Here is a 21,281-nt window from a genome sequence, read left to right on the forward strand (position 1 = left end):
ACCCACGCATTGCTCGGCCCCGTGAGATATCATTGAACTCTCACCGCGAGGGCATCACTGCTCGACGACGTCTCCTCTTCATCCCATTCACACAAACTCGCATCAACATCGCTCCCCGTCGAGTCCACCTCCACCCCACCCTCCGGCGGCCACACGAACGCCGGCTTCACGGGCGGCACATCCGGTGGCGCCGCCGACCTGGCGACCACCTGCACCACCTCCGTCATGCTCGGCCGGTCCGACGGGTTCGGGTTGCTGCACGCCAGCCCAAGCAGCAGCAACCGAATGGCATCATCCGCATCAAATAACTCTTCGGTAGAAGAAGAAGAAGAAGAGGCAACGCCATTGTCGACGGCGTCGAGCAGGCTCCCCTCCCGGTGAAGCCTCCAGACCCAGTCGACGAGCAGCTGAAACGTCCCCTGGAACTTGCAGAGAACTCGCCTGCCGGTGACGATCTCGAGCAGCAGCACGCCGAACGCGTACACGTCCGTCTTGCGGGTGGCCTTGTGGCTGACGGAGTACTCCGGCGCGATGAACCCCCACGTCCCGGCGACGCCGACGTCGGTGTAGGAGTTCTTGTCGAGGCCGACGACGATGCGGGCGAGGCCGAAGTCGCCGAGGCGGCCGCGGAAGGCGGCGTCGAGCAGGATGTTGCTGGCCTTGATGTCGCGGTGGAGAACCATGTGCTCGTGCTCGTGGTGGACGTAGTGGAGACCCGCGGCTATGTCCGTCACGATGCTGTAGCGCGTCCTCCATCCCAGGACTCTTCCGGGTTTCGGGCCTCTTTAGATCGCAGGGTTAAAAAAATAAAGGGATAGGAAAAACACAGGATTCTGATAGGAATTGAAGCGTAAAACAGAGGATTGTAAAACACAGGAAAAACATAGAAATGATCGTTTGATTTGAGCGCAGGAAAAACGTAGAATCAGATGAGAGAGATAGACTCAAAGGAAATTTTCCAAGAGGTTAGAGCTCTTGCTAAATTTCCTCCAAAATCCACATGCAATGTATCATTTCATAGGAATTTCATAGGATTTGGAAAGCTTCAATCCTTTGAATCAAATAGCTAAATAGGAAAATTTCCTATAGGATTTGAATCCTATAAAATTCCTATAAAAATCATTTGATTCAAAGGGGCCCTTCTCCTTGGGGAACAGCTGCCGGTCGAGGCTGCCGTTGGGCATGTACTCGTATATCAGCAGCAGTTCTCCCTTCTCATAAGACCATCCTACAAAAATATTTAATCAAAACTCGCCCTTGTGCAATTTCTATAATATTTGCAAAAAATAACATAATCATTATTTTTAACACCCAAGTAAGAAGACATATAAGAACCCAATACGAGATTAATTAAAATTGTGAATAAAAATAAAAATAAAATCCAAAACTAGAAAAAATAAAGAAGAGTTCAATTAGGAATACAATTTAAAATAAGCTTAAATTCGGAATTAAAAATAAGTAATATTGAAATAAGAATCCACATAAGAACCCAATACGAGATTAATTAAAATTTAGAATAAAAAATAAAATAATATCTAAAATTAGAAAAATTAAAAGAGAGTTCAAGTAGGAATACAATTTTGAAACAACTGAAATTGAAAATAAAAAATAAAAATATTAAAAGAACACAATACGATATTAATTAAAATTTTAAAAAAATTAAATTCTGAAATTAGAAAAAGAAAAATAAGATTTCAATTAGGAATACAATTTATAAATAACTGAAATTTGTGATAAAAATAAATACTATTGAAAGAAAAAGACCATCTAAAACACATGACAAGATAAATTAAGTAACAGGCCTATAAAGTAGTAGAGTGGTGGCGGTTGATACGACATATAAAAACTGTTAATAAAACACCAAATAGAATCCTAATGATGATTAAAAGGAGGGACGACAGGCAGGCCGTGAAGCAAACGAGTAAGGCGATTTCCGGAACTTCTAGAAAGTAAAAAAATAAACCCCATTGATAATCATATTCGATTTTTAAAATCCCAATGCCAATAAAAAGGAGAAGCAGCGGGCGGGGTGTATAGGAGTATAGTTTCAGAGCCGCTGATGGTTGACGGGACTTCTAGAAAATAAAAAATGAATTCCAACGATAGTTATGTTCGATTTTTAGAATCACAATGACAATAAAGAGTAGGCGGCGGACAGGCCGTTGAGGAGGATAGTGGCATCGTTTGACGAGACTTCTAAAAATTATAAAAAATGAAACCCAACAAGACAATAAACTCCAAAAACTACCAGGTTCAATTTTTAAAAGTTCGGAACTTCTAAAAAGTAAAAAAAATAATGATAATCATGTTCGATTTTAAAATCTCAATGACAATAAAAAAGGGAGGCAGCGAGCGAGCCGTAGAGAAGTATAATGGCAAAGCTACTGACGGTTTGGCGGGACTTCTAGAAAGTAAAAAATGAACCCAAACGATAATTATGTTCGATTTTTAAAATCTCAATGACAATAAAGAGAAGAGACAGTGGACGTGCCATAGAGGAGTATAATGGTAACGTTTGACGAGACGTCTAGAAATTATAAAAACGAAACCCAACGTGACAATAAACTCTAAAAACCATAAGATCCAATTTTTAAAGGTTCCAAGGAGAATGAATAGAAATAGTGGTAGATCGAATAAGCAAATAAAGAAGGAGACGATATAAGGGGTAGCAATTGGTATGACTTTTAAAAAACTATATAACCAAAAACACGGGGATGATAAGGTTTAATCTTTCAAACTCTTAATACAATGAGATAGCTATGCAACAAATTTTAAGTAAAATCATACTAAAAAATATATGATTTTGTTTGGGTGCTAGCCGTGCAATTGCGTGGGCCACCCAGCTAGTTATATTATTAAAGGAATAGAAAAAGGAGCCTCCACATTCGCTCTCATGGTCTAGAAATTCTCACATTAATCGGAGAAAAAGAAAAAACAGAGTCCATATAGAAATACAATTTAGAAATAGCTAAAATTCGGAATTAAAAATTAAGGAATATTAGAAGAGGAGACTAGAGTCCATATAGAAATTCAATTTAGATATAGCTGAAATTCGGAATAAAAAAATAAGGAATATTAGAAGAGGAGACTAGAGTCCATATAGAAATACAATTAGAAAATAACTGAAATTCAGAATTAAAAATAAGGAATATTAGAAGTGGAGTATAAAGTCCATATAGAAATACAATTAGGAAATAACTGAAATCCAGAATTAAAAATAAGGAATATTGGAAGTACAGTATAGAGTATATATAGAAATTCAATTTAGAAATAGCTGAAATTCGGAATAAAAAAATAAGAAATATTAGAAGAGGAGACTAGAGTCCATATATAAATACAATTAGAAAATAATTGAAATTCGGAATTAAAAATAAGGAATATTAGAAGTAGAGTATAGAGTCCATATAGAAATACAATTAGGAAATAACTGAAATTCGGAATTAAAAATAAGGAATATTAGAAGTAGAGTATAGAGTCCATATAGGAATTTAAAACTAAGTAAAATTTTAAATAAATATAATAAAATTAAAAGTAGAGTTTAAGTCCGTTTAAAAATATAATTTACAAATAACTAAAATTCGAAATTAAAAAAACCTAGGAAGTCGAGTTTAAAGTCAATATAGAAATACAATTTAGAAGTAACTGAAATTCGAAATTAAAAATTAAAGAATATTGAAAGATGAGTTTAGAGTCCACATAGAAATACAATTAGAAATAATAAAAATTCAAAAATAAAAATAAATAATATCGGAAGAAGAGCATAGAGTCTATATAGAAATACAATTTACAGAAAATTAGAAATTAAAAAAAAGAAATATTAAAAGACGAGTCTAGAGTCTATATAGGAATAAATATAATTTACAAATAACTAAAATTTGGTATTAAAAATAATTAATAACTAACACATATATAAAATACAATATGAATATTACACATGAGTAGTTTTGTAAAGTTATTGCAAAATTTAAAATAATGTTGTCATTTTAATATATTTGAATAATATAATGAAAAAACATATATGCTATTATATAAGAGAAAATATAATGATACTAGCCGCGCAATCTACGCGGGCCACCATGCTAGTTAATTAACAACGACCCACGCCTTGCTCCTAGTGATATCCTGATGAAACTCTCACCGCAAGGGCATCGCTGCTCGACGTCTCCTCTTCCTCCCATTCACACAAACTCGCATAGACATCGCTCCCCGACGAGTCGACGTCATCAGAGTCCACCTCCACCCCACCCTCGGGCGGCCACACGAACGCCGGCTTCACGGGCGGCACATCCGGTGGCGCCGCCGACCTGGCGACCACCTGCACCACCTCCGTCATGCTCGGCCGGTCCGACGGGTTCGGGTTGCTGCACGCCAGCCCAAGCAGCAGCAACCGAATGGCATCATCCGCATCAAACTCTTCGGTAGAAGAAGCAATGCCATTGTCGACGGCGTCGAGCAGGCTCCCCTCCCGGTGAAGCCTCCAGACCCAGTCGACGAGCAGCTGGAACGTCCCCTGGAACTTGCAGAGAGCTCGCCTGCCGGTGACGATCTCGAGCAGCAGCACGCCGAACGCGTACACGTCCGTCTTGCGGGTGGCCTTGTGGCTGACGGAGTACTCCGGCGCGATGAACCCCCACGTCTCGGCGACGCCGACGTCGGTGTAGGAGTTCTTGTCGAGGCCGACGACGATGCGGGCGAGGCCGAAGTCGGCGAGGCGGCCACGGAAGGCGGCGTCGAGCAGGATGTTGCTGGCCTTGATGTCGCGGTGGAGCACCATGTGCTCGTGCTCGTGGTGGACGTAGTGGAGACCCGCGGCTATGTCCGTCACGATGCCGTAGCGCGTCGTCCATCCGAGGATTCTTCCGGGTTTTTCCTTGGGGAACAGTTGCCGGTCGAGGCTGCCGTTGGGCATGTACTCGTATATCAGCAGAAGTTCTCCCTTCTCATAAGACCATCCTATAGAAATATTTAATCAAAACTTGCCCTTGTGCAATTTCCATAATATATTTGCAAAAAATAACATAATCATTATTTTTAACACCCAAGTTTGACACATAAAATAAAAAAAAAAAGAAAAACGCGCGGTCAGATTTGGAGAAGGCCTGCCGCCATAGAGCCGGTAAGAACGACGGTGTCGGAGAAATGGGACATCTAAGCAATATCGATCGTCAATGTTCTATCCCATGGCCTAGATCGATCGAATGTGTTCATCAGCTGGTTTACATATATCTATCGTAAATAATTACTCCCTCCGTCCTATAATATAAGAAGTTTTAGAGTTGGACACGGTTATTAAGAAAGTAGGTAGAAATGGATGGTGGAAGGTTGTGATTGGATGAGTAGTGAAGGTAGGTGAAAAAAAGTAAATGTTGGAAAAGTTTTAGAGTTGGACACGGTTATTAAGAAAGTAGAGTATAAGATATACACATCTTCAAGGTACTTAGACAAGTACACGCGAACAAGGGCTTCCCTTCCAAAGTATGCCGTCATGAATGCCTTCATCCTCGACATCTTCGAGAAGCTCGTCCAAATTCAACGAACTATCTGTACCTATCAGTGATGGTGATCCGAGTGCTCAGGGATGCCCCGAGTCGATGTGGTGCCACATACGGGTACACAGGTTGTCCGGGCACAATGATCATCCAGAGGAAAGGCCCAATTGCCTTCGGGTCGGGAGCAGGGGCTCGAGCACTCTTCATGCCTCGGGCGAAGGCCTGAGGATGCCTCCTGCCCCAGCTAGCCTTGGAGGAGCGCAATCACTTTGAGGAAAAGCTGACAAGAGCATAGGTTTGTTTTCAACCACTCCCTTACATTAATGGTAGTGTAGCACACGTCTTATACACCTCCCGTCAACACGTGGGAGCGTGGGGATGTCTGTCCCACACGTCACCCAGTCATGCTCACAAGCAGTAGGGGCAGGTGCACCTTTTTGAATATTGGCGCTCTCCCTCCAACAACCAATAGTTGAAACATTCTCCTCCGACTGGATTGAGAGACATAATATCAACCATGACAAATTTAATGGAGTAGATCCCATTTCCACATGTGTGTATTGGTGTTGTGGACTTCCCTTGATGTATAAAAGGATAATCCATGCCATTGGGAAAAGGGTTCTGATTCCAACTAAGCTAGCATCCTTCCTTGTTTTTTTCACACTCCACGCGCTGTAACTCTTTTCGATCACCCATAATCCACACACAATAGTAGGGTATTACGCGCCCATATGGCCCGAACCTATATAATCACTTGAAACCCGTCCCTAGCTGACTCTCCTAAGGCGGGAGCGCTCACTTCCCCACGAGAGGAGTTCCATAGTCTGACAAACGTTGTGGGCCTGGTCTGACCGGCGGCATGTGGCCAGTCAAATCGACAGAGGCTGAGTCCGGGTCCAATTAAGGCAATTCTCGTGCTTCCTTGCTTGGGCTCGAGACTTCTTGAATCTTGAATCCTAACTGATCTCTAAGTCTAATAGGGCATATAGAGAATGCTTGTAGAGAAAAGACCAACCCCTTTATAAGAACTATGGACGTTTCAATCCTAATGTCGACCATAATTCCTAGAATCTATCTAATCGTTCTTTTACCTTTACTTTTTTTAGTCATGTTTTCTACTTTACCCTAATTCGTCTGTCTTTGTCGATTTGGGCCGTAAATCGTTCGCCTTCGCTACAAGAGTGCGATATCCTAGGTTTATCCTGTAAACCTTTAATTTACAATGAGACGAGTGATTATATTCAAATCGATTTAAATCGGCCTAGAGGGTTGTTTTGATATCTAAATCAGCTCCGCTAGCCGGTTTGGTTATTTTAAAAACTTATCTTGGTTTAGAGTTTTCTAAATCGAGGTGGTTGCGACTCCGTTAACACTAGGAATCTGTAGGTAAGTCCGTATTTACTGGAAAAAAGCACGAACAATTATATGATGGAGTATATAAGAGAAACACAATAGTCAAAGTAGTGTTAGTTTGAACTCTACACAGCATTCTGAAAAAAGAAAATGTTTGGTTCATTATAACAAATAAATGGATTTTATTAATTTATTTCCAAAAATAAGGTAATGGTTTATGAGAAATTTTCAAGAAGAATTTTATAGATGCACGCACTAAGGAAAATTAACAGCGGGTATCTATTTTGTTTGTCGTGTTACTTGTATAAAAGCCAATTTGCATTATGTTAACTAAGAATTAGGGGTTACTTAATTTAGAAGAATTAACAACTAATGGGTAGTAATGGCAAGGTTACATCTTACAAAGTCTTGGCTCATCTTATCTTTTAGAGGAATGGACTAGATTTCTTATGGAATCGAAGAATTGACTAAGATATTTTGACTGATGTATACCCTGTAAGTTTTTCTCATCCCTGAAAATTACCTCTCTGACGATGGGTAAAGGACAGAAACGACTAAACGATTCTACACCCCGTTGTGTTGGTCTAACATGCATATATATGAATTATGAAATGATAGTAACTAATACTATTTTAGTGTATATAATTAAGCCATATATATAAATTAATATTAAATAATTTTTCAATCATATATGTTGTGTATGACAAAGCATTGCTAACTTTGTTAATTTAGAATTGAAAAGTAACATTTGAAGTACGAAATATCAGAAGTAAATTAATATCGATCATATCACGTATATATATTCCGCTGAACTCTAAATAAATTATATGTATACCGAGTCTTTAACAACAGATGACATTTTACACAAAACTATCTGTCCTATTACTTTGATGCAATGAGGTCAATATGTCCTAATTTTAGTGTGTTAGAGTAGACCAAATAATCGTGGCAAAAGACTCTAGTAGACTTTATATTTAGCGTACTTCTCAATTAATTTGCCCTATATATGGCACTTAATGTTAAGTAAAATAAATTCTCAGATGATAATTAAGAGTTAAAAATATGAGAAGGAAGGCCCTAATCAGCAAATGGTGAATAAAACAATAGAATTTACAAGAATAATGACGATAGGCAGTAACACAATTTTTATTTCCGGTGAAATTATAGATTGCTACCATGATATTCAATGGTCTAAAAATAAATTTCACCTAACCACAAGTATTATAGTCTAAGTTGCACAAAACCACGGGAATTTTGGCACGTGGCACATAACCCCGGTTATTATTAGGGGTGAAAGTGGGGCGGGTATTTCCGACCGCCCGCCTGACCCGAGACTCGCGGGAGGAATATGGGAGAAAAAAATGGGATACCCGATATTATCCGAGTTTGAATCCGAATTCGTTAGAAAATATGTGTTAAAATATGTGTTAGGATACGAGAACACATGTATCTGCCCGTATGTCCCATATTATAAAATATGTATAAAAATCTATTATAAATCAACCTACAAACATGATAAAAGATTGGTTAATCAATATTTTACGAGCTCACATATAATATTGTATAATTTTTCTATTGACGTATCTCTTTTAATACTTTAGTTACCTTATTATATTTAATATCTATGAGTTAGAGATACAATAGATATCCGTTTCTGAATCCGATCCGAAGGAGATAATTTGGGATAGGATATGGGATGAGTGATATCTTATCCGGCACTAACCGTACCCGACTCGGAATTTAAAGGAAAATATGGGTTAGGATATAGGAATGCCATATTCCATCCGTATCCGCCCGTTTTCACCCCTTATTATAGCCATAAATTTCACAAAACCACACTATTGACCATTTTGATTTTAATACCTCATTTTTTTAGTTCTGCAATTATATTTCAAATTTATGATATGTATATCCATCATATAAATGTTACACCCATGTGTTAACGCTAAAATTTAGTAAGCCCCAAAGTCGTCATCGGCCTAGAGCATGTATCGGCCTCAGAGTACTAGATTTGGCCGATGGAAATTATCAGTTGCCAGTAGTCAGATTTTTAGTAGATTTTTTTTACTAGGATTTTTAGTAGATTTGGTTAAGTTAATTAATCAACTTAAGAAAGCTTATCCAGAAGAGGCAGAGTTCAAGAAGGATGCGGCATATCAATTTATCTATTAATTAGGCAGAGTCAACTAGTTTTCTTTTTATTTTTAGAAAAGATTATTTAGAGTCCGATCAGGACTTGTACCTTTTATTTTATCTTCAAGAAAGTGTATAGTGTGTCGAATAAGGACTAGTATACCCATGATCATTGTAAAGATCATTGTAAAGGATCTCTCGATCAATACAACTTTCGGTGCATCACCTCCCTACTATACTTCCGGCGAGTTCATTGTTTCGAGTATGGGCTGCATCAGTTATGTCTAACCTCTAGCGATAAGTAAGTTCTGTTATCTTCGCTTGCATCGGCGTGGCTAGGACTTCATTGGTTCGGTCTGAATGACCAATATTCTAATCGTGTTGAAGTACGCATTGCCTATCTAGTATATCATCTATACTTACGATCATATATTGTTTAGTTTTACATCGGTTTAGTTGGGATTTCCTCGGTTTAGTCTGATATTCTGACCAACTAACGTTTCTCTAAACATGATGATTTGATATATCCATCACATTTGCATAGGATACCAAGTTGATTATGATTTAATTTTCAATTTCATTTAACAATTACTCCCTCCGTTCCTAAATATTTGACGTCGCTGACTTTTAAAAACATGTTTGACCGTTCGTCTTATTAAAAAAAATTAAGTGATTATTAATTTTTTTTCCTATCATTTGATTAATTGTTAAATATACTTTTATGTATACATATAATTTTACATATTTTACAAAAGTTTTTGAATAAGACGAACGGTTAAACATGTTTAAAAAAATCAACGGTATCAAATATCTAGGGACGGGAGGAGTACGTCAATGCATGAAAAAGTCAATGTCAGATCTATCAGCTGCTTTTCTTTTGCTATGAACTATTGAATTATAAGGGAGACTCATATAACTAATTAAAAATTTGCCCAGTATATTTAAAATATACATATGTGCACAAATTTTTACTCCCATTTGGATATTTTTAAATTTTATTCACGTCTCTTTTCAATTGTTAAGGATTATCCGGGATATATGACTATGACCATTTGACATTAAGGATCTTCCCTATTGCGAGAATAAACGTAACTGTCTCATGCATCTTATCTAGAGAGAGCTTGACTGTAATAACGTGCAGGTTTTGAATCCATGAAAATTGCCCCTGAGGGAGACAAGCATGTATGCATGTTAATTAGCTGTCGTCTGGCGATGCATGAAAGTGAGACTACTGACCCTGTCAAGTTTCAAGGTCAGGGGATATGCATATGCATGCAAACCCTGTATAATTCTGCTCCACAAAATTACTCCCTAGATTTGACTAGTCTAGTAGCATGTAATTGACCATAAGGAACAGTGAATTAATTTCCCCCTTGTTTTTGACCGGATCGGAAGACAATGGTGCATGAATTATAGGTTGTTGAATGAAATGAAGAAGATGAGAAGATGAGATGGTTACCGACAAGTGGCACCACGTTCCGGTGGCGCAGCCTGTTGATGATGTCGACCTCGGCGAGGAAGTCGTCGTAGCACCGGTTCTCGTCGCGGGTGAACCTCTTCACCGCAACCTCCACCGACGACGACGACACGGCGGCGGCGGCGGCGGTGGTGGCCTTGTTCTTCCCGGCCGACGACGACGACGACCGTATCGTGCCCCTGTACACGGCGCCGAAGCCGCCATTCCCGAGCTTCCTCCCCTCGTCGAAGTTGTTGGTGGCCTTCCGTATGGCGGCGTGCTTGAACTCCCTCGGCGTGCCGGGGAGTCGCCGGAGCGCCTCCGTGAGGACGAGCTCCATCTTGAGCTTGTTGTACTTGGAGTTGAGGTACTGGGCGGCCACTATGACGTTCATGATGGCGGTAATGGCGACGGTGCCAACCACCGCGGGAAGTATCACCTTCCACTCGAAGTCTAGGCCGTGTGGAGAAGGAGGTAGTTTCACTGTCAGGCTCCAGCTCAAGATGGAATAACGATGGAGGAGCAGCTCATCCATGGCGGATGATGATCCTCCTGTCGTCGTCGTCGTCGTCGTCGCCGAGAATCCGATGAAAGCTCGGTCGGGGACGACGCTGCTGAGGTTGAGGGGCACGTCGAGGCAGGGCTTCTGCGGTTTTGGTCGGTCCTGCAAATCTATGTATATCAGCAAACGGTGCTTCTCACCGTTGTAGTCGATCCACACCGCGTAGTAGCTGTTCGTCTGGTTCGTCGTCGTCGTTGTGGCCGTTGCAGCGGCGATGATGTTGCCGCCGGTTGTGATGCTGACGGTGATGCTGCGGTTGTCGCCGGTTTCGAACTCGACAGCGAAGGCGGCGGCGCTGCCCGGTGGTGGCGGGCCGTTGATGGTGGGGACGATGACGAACGCGAGGCCGTTGTTGAGCCCTGCTGCTGCCGCTGCTGCGTCGTCGGCCGGCGAATACTTCGCATTCGCATACTGGACTCTCATGGTGAAGGAGGTATTCAGGGACGCATCCTGCTTGGAATAGCTCCCCGGCTGAGCCGCCGTCGTCTGGTAGTCGAGGCGCCGCCATAGCGTGACCGGAGTTGGAAGGAGGGCGGTGCCGGACTTGTTCGAGGAGGCCGCCGGCGTGAGGTGGAGGATGGTGCTGCCATTGTTGCTGCTGATTTCTGCGTCGTCGAGCAGCGCCAAGGTGTCCTCGATACGCGTGGAGGGGAAGCTGTAGCTCGTCTCGTCGCTGCTGCTGCTACAGCTGCATGCAGATCCAGACGACGACGACGCTGCTGCTGCTGATGCCGCCAACGACGACGAGCAGCAGACGAGGAACAGCAACCTCAACAACATATTTGGACAAACCATGGATCTAATACACAATGCAAGGCTAGGCTACCTAGCTAGGCATCTAATTAATAGCTAACTTTCTAATATTACACTGCTAATGCGGAGTAAATTAAATGTACAAATAATGGTGGTACTTACATATATATATATATATATATATATATATATATATATATATATATATATATATATATATATATATATATATATATATATATATATATATATATAGGACACTCATATGGGGCACCATGGTGCCCGGGCACCATGGTATCAAATACACAAAATCACTCAAATTTTTCAAAATTTTCAAATTGTGAGTATATACCTAGTTATAATAACTCGATTCATACCTATACCTATCAACAAAACAACTCAAATTTAACTTTATTTCACAATCCATGATTACATACCTAACTAATTATATGTATGGATGCTATATACCTAGAATCAAAATCTAACAAAAACAAGTTCAAATTCAGTTCAAACTTGCTTTGAACTAGTTAGTAAAGTAGCTAATGTTAATATCTAAGTAATTGAAAAAGTTTCATACTCATTTGAATTAGGTATATACTCAATTTCAACAATGGTGCCCGGGCACCATGGAGCACCAAACAAATTTACTATATATATATATATATATATATATACTCCCTCCGTCCAAAAAAACTAAACCTAGGATAGAATGTGACATTTTCTAGTACAATAAATCTAGACAAAGGGCTGTCTAAATTTATTGTACTAATAGATGTCATATTCTTGTCTAGGTTGAGTTTTTTTAGGACGGAGAGAGCACGGAGTACGTCGTGTACACATGTAAATGGAGTAGTAAATTAATTAGTAGTAATAAGCCCGTCGAGGGGACAGGACAGGATCGAAGCCCTAAACTGCCTGCACATGTACTCCTACCAACGCCGGTCCCGGTCCAATTGCTGACCAGCAAGTCTTCCCCAGTTGTCCTTTTTAATCAAGTGATTTTACAATTCTCGAGAAGTTAACGGAGATACCATATTTTTTTTAAAAAAAGGAAATTGATATCTCTCAATTAAAAACCGTTTAGTAAAATTGACATCTATATACTCCCTCCGCCCCCTAAATATTTGACACCTTTAAATTTTTTAAACATATTTAACCGTTCGTCCCATTCAAAAAATTTAAGTGATTATTAATTATTTTTCTACATTTGATTCATTATATATTGTTAAATATATAATGAATCAAATGATAGAAAAATTTGGCAACCTCCGTTTCTTTCAAATCGGGCAAACTCATCAAATTTGGCACTTATGAGGGCCTCTCATCAGTGTCAATCATAGTGTTGGTTCTAAAACCGGCGCTGCAGTTTGGAACCGATATGATAGCGATGGGCTGGTTGGTAGCAGTGAGCTCAACTACCAGAATAACCGGAGTTATCTATTGAACTCTATGAATATTCGCTGGATAAGTTGCATCTCACTCTCACGTACGTGTAACTATGACGACCACTAACTCCAACGTACCAAACAATTTAGTTCACACTGCCTCGGTTTATATGAAACGGCTAAGTATGCACAAGTAGAAACTCAAGTTGTACTTTTTAACGTGCAAGTAGCAGGAAAAATTTATGTCTGTCTGTCTGATTACTGCATGCAAGTTTCACTATTAGAAAAAACATTTTCTCCGACGTGGGGGTTTTATTTTTACAGTCGGACATGACTCTTGGAGCCAAATAACCGCCTAAAAAAATATAAATCGGTATGAAGTTCGTTGTCCGCTTGCGAAAATAGAATTTTGCAGGCGCACCTTACGTGGTCCGTCTAAAAAAAATAGTACCTACCAAAAAAAATCTAGTCATCCTCATCTTCATCCCCATCCTTATCCTAGCTCTCCTCTCCACCACTCATTTCCCTCCCCCTCCTCTCTCTCTCTCCCCCACACTTGGAAAAATCGCCCGGCTCCCTCCTCTCCCACGTCCGCGAGCCGCCGCCTCCCTCCTCTCTGCCGGCGGCCTCCCTCCACGACGACGACGACCGCGACGCCGCCGATGGCTCCCTCCGCTCCAGATCCGCGCGCCGCCGGCTCCCTCCTCTCCCACGTCCGCGCCGCCGCGTCCCTCCACAACGACGTCCGCGCGCCGCCGCATCCCTCCTCGCCGCCGGCGGCCTCTCTCCTCGACGACCGCGACGCCGCCGATGGCTCCCTCCGCTCCAGATCCGCGCGCCGCTGGCTCCCTCCTCTCCCACGTCCACACCGCCGGTGCCCTCCACGACAATGTCCGCGAGCCGCCACATCCCTCCTCGCCGCCGGCGGCCTCCCTCCTCGACGACGACCACGACCACGACGCCGCCGACGGCTCCCTCCTCTCCAGATCCGCGCGCCGCCGGCTCCCTCCTCTCCCACGTCCGCGCCGCCGGCTCCCTCCACGACGACGTCCGCGCGCTGCCGCATCCCTCCGCCGCCGGCCACGACGAACGACGACACGTGCCGCCGGCTTCTCTCCTCACCGCCTCCGCCGGCCGCTTCGACGACGACGACGACGGCGCCGACGGCAACGGACGGAGCGGAGCCCTGGCCGGCGGCGCCCCGTGGTTTTTTTTTATTTTCCTGAGATGATTTTCGCAGGCGGGCCTGTCCATTTTCACAGTCGAGATGGTAGCGGCGGTCCTCTCCCCCGCCTGCGAAAATGGTTTTGGGCCGCCTGGAAAAATCTTTTTTTAAGTAGTGTCTAAGTCTGAAGATAGCCTTTTATTTTTACATATGTACACACCAGCGAAATAACCCTTGTCGTAACCAGGAAAAAAAATATACCACCACCCATACACCGACAGCGTCAACACACCCACACACCAACAGTTGCACTAACATGAACAGACGGTGATGTTGCATAGGAATCACATTCACACACAAAATTAAGTATTTATACACACTTGCATTCACTCTAGTCAATCAACTTGCTTCTCACATTTACACCTGGAACACCACATGAACAAAACATGCGAGGCGTGCTGGCTGTGACAGAGCTAGCAGTGGAAGCTTAATTGACCTAGGCCTTCCGTGCCTCCTCGAGACCAGCAGGAATAGAAATGGCTTGTGGAAACCTACATGAGTTTGTTTGTTTTTTTCCGATTACACGGGACGCGTGCACACACTACGTACGCAACACCATGCTTTCACACATGTGAATATATTCTCTAGCACATGCTTAAAAAGACAAAAATCAGCAGCATATATCTTATCTCACTAAATTTCTGTTAAAAGCCTTGAGGACACTCATGTAGAGCAGGTACTGCGTACCTGGCAACCTTGCAAACTCAACTGGGATGCTGCCTTGAATTTTATTATACACGCAACTCCCCCTCCTCGTTCCCAGCTCCCCTTCTCGTTTTTCACGCGCACGCTTTTCACACTGATAAACGGTGTGTGTATTTTGCAAAAAGTTTCTATACGAAAGTTGCTTCAAAATCATATTGATCCATTTTTCTCAAAAAAATAGCTAATACTTAATTAATCACACGCTAAATGGTACTTCGTTTTACATGCTAGGCCTAACCCTCACTCCCGAACACGGCCTAAGCATACTCAGGACTGTGGTATTGGCAGAAGTGTTAGAAGTACAAATATGTTAGTTAGAGATAAGAGTCAAATACAAATATAGAGATAAGATATATCACAGAGATAGAATCTTAGAGATAAATTTACTATTACTTATTGTAATCCAAGTTACTATCTGTACTCCTATATATATCCTATGAGAGGATCGATCTAATAGATCACAAAAACATCAGAATACAACAATTAGATTTTTCTTCATGGTATCATAGCCTTAGAGACCAACATCGTTCGATCCCCGTGTGGCCCTGGGGAGATGACATCTCCATAATCTCCCTGGGGTGCCGCATCAATTAGCCACAAATAATTCATAGATTAGATTTTACCAATATTAACATTAGATCAATTTATTTTTAGCCACATCGAACCCTGCGATCTCAGGAGCCAACACTACGACGATTTCCATCGTCGCTCACCAGCATCATCAAGCATAAGCTAGGCGAGGCCGTGGCCGTGGGCATACGGCACCACCGTCCAAGTCGCCGTGAAGCCCGAGCGACGGCAACAACATAAGACCATCCAGCTATCTAGTACCACTGCACGCAGGCACTCAATTGAGGAGCAGCACACATGCATGCATTGATGTGTGTTCTGTAAACATGCACATGAATGTAAAGATTGAAAGAAAGAAGCGCCACGACGACAAGCCAATCCAACACCACCGCCGACGCATGCGGTCTTTGCCGCCATCATGCCCAAGATCACAGAGAAGGCCACCAAAGGTTGAACCAAGGAGAGCAGAGATCAATCTCGCGTCTGGGAATTAAGCAGATTAATACGTCTTCATTATTTGTACAACTACATCATCGAAACGATCGTTTTCGCCGACACAACATCGCCGATGGTCTTCATCAACATGGGAACACACGCCGCCGCCGACTCGTCCACATAGATGGACACCTCGCGTCCTCTGACAGATTAATCTGCAAGACGCTTACTCGAAGACATCGACCGCATCCTCTACGACGACAACGACCGCGCCACTGACGACGGCATCGATCACATCATCTACGAGGACAACAACTGCATCAACTCGGCATCACTATTGTGATGACCGCTACACAAGTGGATTATAACACTTTACAGTAAGATATGATCTGTTTACAAATTAAGCTGTGGCTAATGGTTCGTTGGGTCATGACCCATATTTCATTGGGAATAAGTTCACTTTAGGTCCCTCAATTTATCGCCGAGTTCAAAATTCATCCATGTACAACATAACTAGATAAAACGCATCCCTAACTTATAATGTAAAATCATGCAAACGAGGTCCCTCAGCAGTATTGTCTCTGGTTTTGACTGGCGTGGCACCAACGCGGCAGTTTCGACCAGGTCTTCGTCCTACATAGGATTGACGTGGCGCTTACGTGGTAATTTGATAAAAATAATAATAAAACATGCGAACCCATATGTCAGTATTAAAAAAATAATAATAAATGATGGGGCCCATGTGGCCTCACATGTCATCTATCCTCGCTACTCCCCTTTTCTCTCGTTCCTCTCTCTTCCCTCTTATCACTATCCTCTCTCTCCGGCGGGAAAGCAGCGAGTAGCGGCGCGCGAAGCTGTAAGTCTGTAACCTCCGACGACGAGGACTACAAGAATCGAACTCCTGGGCGGCGAAGCTGTCCAGCGCCGGGAACTGGCCGATCGAACACACTGTGTCGAACATCCCAGAATCGAACACCTCGGCGCCCGCGTGGCCGTAGTCCGGTCGGTACACCTCGCTGATGTCCGTTGGTGCGCCGCCGCCGCCGCCTTGCTTCACGTACGGTGCCATCGTAGCTGTTCGTGCTGCTGCTGCAGCTATGGTCACCACAAGCAGTACCACCACACACAAACACAAGCGGAGGAGGAAATACGGCCGCTCGCCGCCACCTGCCGCTCTTCGTCTCCCCCGGCGCGTGCGAGGATGGATGGAGGTCTGCGAGAAAGCCCACTCCACCGCCGCCCTCCTCCCATCGCTTGGCTTGCACCAGAAATCTGCAGCACCGGTTCCGAGGCGAATGGTGATGAGGATACCACCAATAGAAGAAATTCGCAAAAAAAAAAAAGTGAATGTATTGCAGAAGAGAGAAAAAAAGAAAAAGAATCAAAGAATGGGTACGTTTCGTCACCACCGAGCAGCTCACATCTTCACCGCCGCGCCCAGTCTCCTGCCATCAGGCATTGTTGGATGTCAGCTGGGCGTACGTTGCAGTCCAAGGAATTGATCGAGCACCCGTCTCGTCTCCTTCATCCATCCGCCGCACCACCAACGCGAAGAGTTTTATCTAGTACTCCCTCCGTATTTTCATGTATGGCGCCATTGACTTTTCAACCAACGTTTGACTATTCGTCTTATTCAATTTTTTTTACAAATATAAAAATATTTATGTCATGCTTAAAGAACATTTGATGATAAATTAAGTCACAATAAAATAAATGATAATTACATAAATTTTTTGAATAAGACAAATGGTCAAAATTTTATAAAAAAGTCAACGGCGTCATACATTAAAGGAGTATTAGCTATGGGAGTGTAAATTGCATGTCATTTAAAAACATTTTTTAGATTGGAGATAGAATTGAGTTTCTTTACATCCTCAAAGCGCCTAACGCGCGCACTCCACCTCAACTAACAGATTGAATAACATATGAAAAGTTGGTTCTTTCGAAAGTGAATGAGCGCTATATATACCCATCTGGAAACGCAAGATTTTAATCAAGTACTGTGATCGTGGCAACTAAACTGTTGTATGCATGATACATGACATCATGGATCGGAGCAAAGATGATTTCATCTACCGCGTCGAAAAAGGTGTGGCAGTTCACTTCTACAAATCTTAAATAATACGGAGTATATAGGACTAACTCATCACGAGTTAAACGAAGTTACGTTCATAGAAATTCCAAGCAAGACTAGGATAATCATGGAGAAAGGGGTGCATAATATTTTATGATAAATGACAAACATGGCCTGTGTAAGAAACATAACAACATAGAAAGTTACATTAACATGCAAGGTATATTTACAAGAACGACTTGGAGTCAAGAAATTAAAGCAGACTGATCGATTTGGAGAATTGGTCTCCTGTCCAGACCTACCAAATCTCCACCATCACGAACTGTTCCTATCAAAAACATCATCATAAAATCAATTAACATTGGTTATGACTAATTGACTATGATAACAGACCCCAAAAGCCATATACATGCTTGCGTGGTTCCAACTGAATTCCCAACCTCCATCTTTCTATTCTATTTTATATGACGACTAACAAAAGGAACTAAAGCTATCTGATGATTATCTATATATCAACGACCTTAGAAATTACAATGCATATGTCGCATGCCCTAAATATGTATAAATGGCGGTACCAAGTCTAGCAGTGGAGCAACCAAGCATATGTAATAGACGTACAGGCACCTCCAAAGTTCCAACTAATTATCCACTAGAAGATGGCACATCATGTCCTACCCATATTTCCAATTTTCCTTGTTACATTCTTCTTTGTGATGTTATGCTCAATCTCCTCGTCCAACGCATGCACTGGCCTGGAAGCTTGCACAAGCTTGGAGAAAGACGGGAGTGGCTCGGACAGCATCAGCATCCCGACTTTCGATGGCATCGACGAGCACCAGTCGCTGCTCGTCCTCAAGAACGCGGAGATATGGCGCGACGTCCTCCGCGCGCCTCCCTACAAGCAACACCTCGTCGTCATCCGGCTCCGTCCTCCCGTCATCCGGTTCCGTCCTCCTCCCCTTCCGGATGGAGCTCTGGCGCCACGTCGTCTCCGGCGACATGATGACGAAGAACGAGGCGTCCTTCACCACCACTCTAAGGTTCATGATCATCTCATCTCGGACGGCGGCCGTGGGCAGCCTGGCGTTCGTCGTCGTCCCCACCCTCAACGCCGCCGATGGCGCCTTACCGCGGGCGTTGAACACCGCAAACTACACCATCACCACCACCTCCAATAATCATAGCTTGTCCCTTGATCTTGCAAGCATCATGTCGGACTACAACAACAACAGTAACAAGTCGACAAGCACAGCCGTGAACTACACGGTGTGGATCGACTACGACGGCATCGGGCACAAGATTTCTGCGTACATGGCCAACGACGGGCAACTGAAACCATCAAAGGCCATCTTTGCCGGGCACCTCACCATGAGCAACCGTGTCCCCAACAAGGCGTACATCGGTTTCTTTGCCTCCGGCTCCGATGGCGAGACATACGGCTTGTTGAGCTGGAACATCACCGTGGACAGAGTCCCGGACTCGGGCATCGCTGCGAGCAAGAGCAAAAACAAACCATTCGAGACCGGATTCACGACAGTGATCGTGGTCTTCTCATTCTTCTCTGTTTCTCTGATTGTGATCCTTGTGTTTCAGAGCAAGAAGAACTCCGATGCAAAGCAGCTTTTAGATGAGGTGCTGAGCCAACTCGCCAGGAAGCTTAAGTACTCGGAGATAAGGAACGCGACTGGTAACTTCACTGACGCGAGGAGACTCGGACGAGGTTCGTTCGGAGTCGTCTACATGGGGACGCTCACAACTCAGAGAAATGGGCGGACGCAAGAACAGCGGCAGCAGCAAGTAGCTGTGAAGAAGTTCGATCGGGACGAAAACCAGCAGCGTCGTTTCACCGATTTTCTTGTGGAGATTCAAGTTATAATCCGGTTGAAGCACAACAATATCGTGCAACTTATTGGTTGGTGCTTGGAGAAACGAGCGCTTTTGCTGGTGTACGAGTACAAGCACAACGGTAGCCTCGACAATCACCTGTTCGGCAACCACAGCCGCCAGCAGCAGGTGCTACCATGGCCGACACGCTACAGCATCGTCAGGGACGTCGCCGCGGGACTCCACTACATCCACCACGAGCTAGAGGACATCAAGTCCAGCAACATCCTGCTCGACCAAGAATTCCGTGCCTGCCTCGGAGACTTCGGCCTTGCCCGCGTCATCTCCGGTGGCAGGAGCTCCGCTTCAATGGAGCTCGCCGGCACCAGGGGTTTCATAGCGCCGGAGTACGCGCAGAATCGGGTGGCGACGCGGCGGACCGACGTGTACGCGTTTGGAGCCCTCGTCCTTGAGATCGTCACCGGTAGGAAGGCACTCGATCACTCCCGGCCCAGTGACTCAGTGCTGATCGCTAACTGGGTACGGGATGAATTCCACAATAACGGCAAGCTGCTGGAAGCCGTGGACGGCAGCCTCACCACGGAGGAAGGTCTCCAGTACGATGCCGACGACGCAGAACGGCTACTTCTCCTTGGCTTATCGTGCACCAGCCACAGCGCTTCAGACCGGCCAAGCATGGAGATGGTCGTGCAGATCGTTGCCAAGCCCGTGCCGCGGCCGGTCGTCGTTGTGCCTCGTGTGGAGCCGGCGTTCGTGGGGAGCTCATCGGCCGAGATCGATGATGCCTCAAGCCTAGGTCGCCGTTGACAAAGACTTAATTGTGTCGGAGATACCACAGTGGTCGCCGTGGCCAATTGTTTGTCAGAAGCGTGTACGTGTTCGGTGAACGGTGATATATAGTAGTCGACGATCTTGTGCAAGCGTTTTGTTTACCCGTACGTACGTACGTGTTCCGTCCGTAATACTCCATCTACGAGCAGTTTTTCTTGATTAATTTGAGTCCAAGTTTGGTGTGGATCGTGGTATGGTCGTATGGTACACGATCCCATGCACGATTTTTCTTTTTTCTGTGCTTTTTCTTGTTGAAAAGACTCATCATGTGTTTAATTATCTCATGTATTTGTATTCCTGTGTCACAAGAAAAAAAATGAAAAAATTGCTCCACTTCCGCACGGGCAATCATATATGGTCGCCATGGAGCGCCAGGACACATATGTAGCAAATAGTTAAAAGCCCCCCTATATAAAAGCCATAGCCCAATCAAAGCCAATTGTTTGCAGGTTTCCAACCTCT

At 43.6% G+C, this 21,281-nt stretch overlaps 3 protein-coding genes across 3 annotated transcripts; 1 reads left to right on the forward strand and 2 right to left on the reverse strand.

Annotated features, from left to right (window-relative positions):
• Positions 1-29: 29 nt before the first annotated feature.
• On the reverse strand, positions 30-770 carry LOC107280573 (probable L-type lectin-domain containing receptor kinase S.5). Its single transcript, XM_026024684.2, has one exon. The coding sequence runs from the start codon at positions 681-683 to the stop codon at positions 30-32; it is 654 nt and encodes a 217-aa protein (XP_025880469.2). The 5' UTR covers positions 684-770.
• Positions 771-3,639: 2,869 nt separating this feature from the next.
• LOC4334921 (probable L-type lectin-domain containing receptor kinase S.5) lies at positions 3,640-11,881 on the reverse strand. Its single transcript, XM_015778824.3, has 2 exons — positions 10,435-11,881; positions 3,640-4,953 (listed from the first exon to the last, which is right to left on the reverse strand). Exons 1-2 carry the CDS (start codon positions 11,786-11,788, stop codon positions 4,112-4,114), a joined length of 2,196 nt encoding a protein of 731 aa, XP_015634310.1. The 5' UTR covers positions 11,789-11,881; the 3' UTR covers positions 3,640-4,111.
• Positions 11,882-18,962: 7,081 nt separating this feature from the next.
• On the forward strand, positions 18,963-20,795 carry LOC107275376 (probable serine/threonine-protein kinase PBL1). The gene has a single exon (XM_015779177.2). It carries the CDS (start codon positions 18,963-18,965, stop codon positions 20,793-20,795), a length of 1,833 nt encoding a protein of 610 aa, XP_015634663.2.
• The last annotated feature ends 486 nt before the right edge of the window (positions 20,796-21,281 follow it).

This window comes from Oryza sativa, chromosome 4 (assembly GCF_034140825.1).
Source record: "Oryza sativa Japonica Group chromosome 4, ASM3414082v1".
Taxonomy (NCBI): Eukaryota; Viridiplantae; Streptophyta; class Magnoliopsida; order Poales; family Poaceae; genus Oryza; species Oryza sativa.